Below are 2,332 nucleotides of genomic sequence, written 5' to 3' on the forward strand. Positions count from 1 at the left end.
CTGACAGACATAATCAAATCAACATAACCTAGCAAACGGTGGATATCAGATACTCTGACAAGGGGCGGAGATCACTCACCCACTGGCACAACTGCAAAAGAAGATCGACAACTACCTAATGATCCAAAGGCAAATAGGAGACTCACAGCCTATTTCATTCTTTGAATTAATCATCAACTAGAACCTGTTGAAATATTAACAAGATGCCAGTGGACAATTGAAGGAAAGAGTTATTTGACACGGCTTGCTGCCAAAGCATGTAGGTTGTACTCAGGTTGAACGAGTACCTCCGCCCTCCATCCATGCACTGGCCTCTCAAACTCTCAACTTCCCAAGGCCTAGAAAAGTAAGAAGAGCGTCGGAGCGCGAGTTCAAGAGAAGCCACAACTACATGGGGAGTGGGGAAATACTGGGCTACCATGGCCAACAGCACCACAGACAGGACACTGGTGCTCGTGCATGATCGTGTACAATGGCCGAATTTGTGCGAAATGACGCCTTTCCCGATTTGGTAATTGCGTCATTTGAACTACCGATCCAACCCAAGTTCATCGTGTTCTCGTTGGCGTTGATGAGGCTGACTTCGTTCCCAACGTAGGATCAAGAGCCCGAGCGAGGATCGAAACTGATACGAATGGCAGCGTTGCCGTTGGCGACAAAAGTGAGCTTGAGTTAACACACTTCACCCACTCTTGGACGACAGTCTTGACTTTCTCTTGTTGCATAGCGTTCCCACCGATGAAGGTGTAGGTGAGTTCCTTTTGTTTGTTAAGTCACAGAGATTGCACCACCAACGCCAGGCGTCCGACATCTGCGGCTGACCGCTGTAGAACCCATTGCTGCTCTTTCTCTACAGTTCATCACGTAGATGGTCAGTGAGCACATCTGTCTCCTCTGTGGATTCCATTCTGTTTAGGCTGGCAAGAAGCTCGCAAAAGCGAAGTTCCGTCTCGAGGAAAGCGCCGTTGGCATAGCAGTCAGGCCTAAGTGCATGTACACCTGAGTTAGGTCATACTATATCTGCTTCAGCTGGAAAGGTATAGTCTCCGTGAGTGAGGGGATCATTGGCGAAAGTGAACAGAGTCATAGGGCTAGAGACGGGGAGCTGGCAACGAAGATCCAACTCCTCTCTGATTAGTTGGATCCCAGTTAAAATCTGTTGGCCAGGGGTAGAAACATGTTTGAACGTCAACACCAGTGGTGAGACCAGCTCTCTCAAGCCTCCGATCATCTCGACTATGGCGATCACGAGTACTGCGACTCAACCAGTGACCCCCCCCCCTTCGTAAACCCCTGTTGATGAATTGTAGATGGTACAGTGCGAACGGCACTTGCAAATGCAGTCTTTGGGACGGTAGAACTCCGGGAACTAGCAAGAGCTGAATACATTGAGAGACGCTTTGCAACCCATATGAGTATGCAATCGAACTGCTTTCATCTCACACCTTTTGCGTTTGATTTTGGAAACGTACAATTGTAACAATCGTCTGAGTTGACTGCCTGCACGTGATCTAGACTACCTTGAAATCAAAGATGAAGTCCAAGAAAACAAATCGGTTGCGCGATCGATGGATGATACAGTATGTGAATCATAACCAAATGTCATCTCTCTTTTGGGATCCATTCGCAAGTGAGGTGTGCCATGTCAGGATGGTGTTCGTTCAAGAACTTAAGTGCCAGCTTTTCCATGTTTTGATTGAGCAAGCGCGTCTCTTTTAAACCCCTCAACTGGTCCCGCCATCTTGACACAGGCTCTGGTTGAGCCCCAATATCCGACAAACGACCCCTATATCTGGCTTCCCGGTAATCAGTCCACTGGCCATAGTTCTCCGCACAATCTTTCTTCTCAAAGAAAAAAGCTGGTGGGAACCAAGATTTGTATGCTATGACGGGACCTTGCCCTGTAAAGAAGAAGAGTTTTCAGTTGCTGATTCGCTCAATGTATAATTACATACCTGTGTCACAAATATATGTCCCGCATAACAAATCCAGTTCCAAATCTGTTAGGTCATCGTCGACAAGCGTCTCACCAGAAGGGTGATGAACTTCTCGCATGGGACCACCACCCACAGGACCACCCAATATTTTGTCAGCATGCGTAAAGCTGATGACTAACCGCCATGGCATCCCCCCTCGAAGAAGAGCTGCACGGATACGTGGTTGACGGACCAGAATCTCTCGGAGGTGAATATAGCTATCAAAGTCGCGCTTGCTGAAAACATAATTGGGGCCACGAGAAGGGAGCTGATAGATGACGGGCATACTTGGGGGGGGCTTAGGCATCATACTTTTCCACACCAGGGTACGGAAAGGTACCCCACGCTCAATCAAA

General features: G+C 48.1%; 2 protein-coding genes across 2 annotated transcripts; one reads left to right on the top strand and one right to left on the bottom strand.

Annotated features, from left to right (window-relative positions):
* Positions 1 to 472: 472 nt before the first annotated feature.
* On the top strand, positions 473 to 1,289 carry LACBIDRAFT_333490 (uncharacterized protein; the record flags this gene model as incomplete). Its single annotated transcript, XM_001888082.1, has 7 exons — positions 473 to 594; positions 642 to 661; positions 728 to 746; positions 869 to 875; positions 917 to 976; positions 1,030 to 1,048; positions 1,168 to 1,289. 7 exons carry the CDS (start codon positions 473 to 475, stop codon positions 1,287 to 1,289), a joined length of 369 nt encoding a protein of 122 aa, XP_001888117.1.
* A 157-nt stretch (positions 1,290 to 1,446) lies between these two features.
* LACBIDRAFT_312393 (uncharacterized protein) lies at positions 1,447 to 2,332 on the bottom strand. The gene is made up of 2 exons (XM_001888114.1): positions 1,956 to 2,332; positions 1,447 to 1,901 (listed from the first exon to the last, which is right to left on the bottom strand). The coding sequence occupies exons 1-2, from the start codon at positions 2,284 to 2,286 to the stop codon at positions 1,603 to 1,605; spliced, it is 630 nt and encodes a 209-aa protein (XP_001888149.1). The 5' UTR covers positions 2,287 to 2,332; the 3' UTR covers positions 1,447 to 1,602.

Source organism: Laccaria bicolor, genomic scaffold (genome assembly GCF_000143565.1).
Source record: "Laccaria bicolor S238N-H82 LACBIscaffold_51 genomic scaffold, whole genome shotgun sequence".
Classification (NCBI taxonomy): domain Eukaryota; kingdom Fungi; phylum Basidiomycota; class Agaricomycetes; order Agaricales; family Hydnangiaceae; genus Laccaria; species Laccaria bicolor.

What these genes read in the sequence shown, in the direction of transcription:
- LACBIDRAFT_312393 (XM_001888114.1), bottom strand. Translation starts at nt 2,286, where the DNA reads ATGATGCCTAAGCCCCCCCCAAGTATGCCCGTCATCTATCAGCTCCCT. An exon ending in GACATATATTTGTGACACAG is followed by an intron (nt 1,902 to 1,955) that starts GTATGTAATTAT and finishes TCTTCTTTACAG; the next exon opens with GGCAAGGTCCCGTCATAGCA.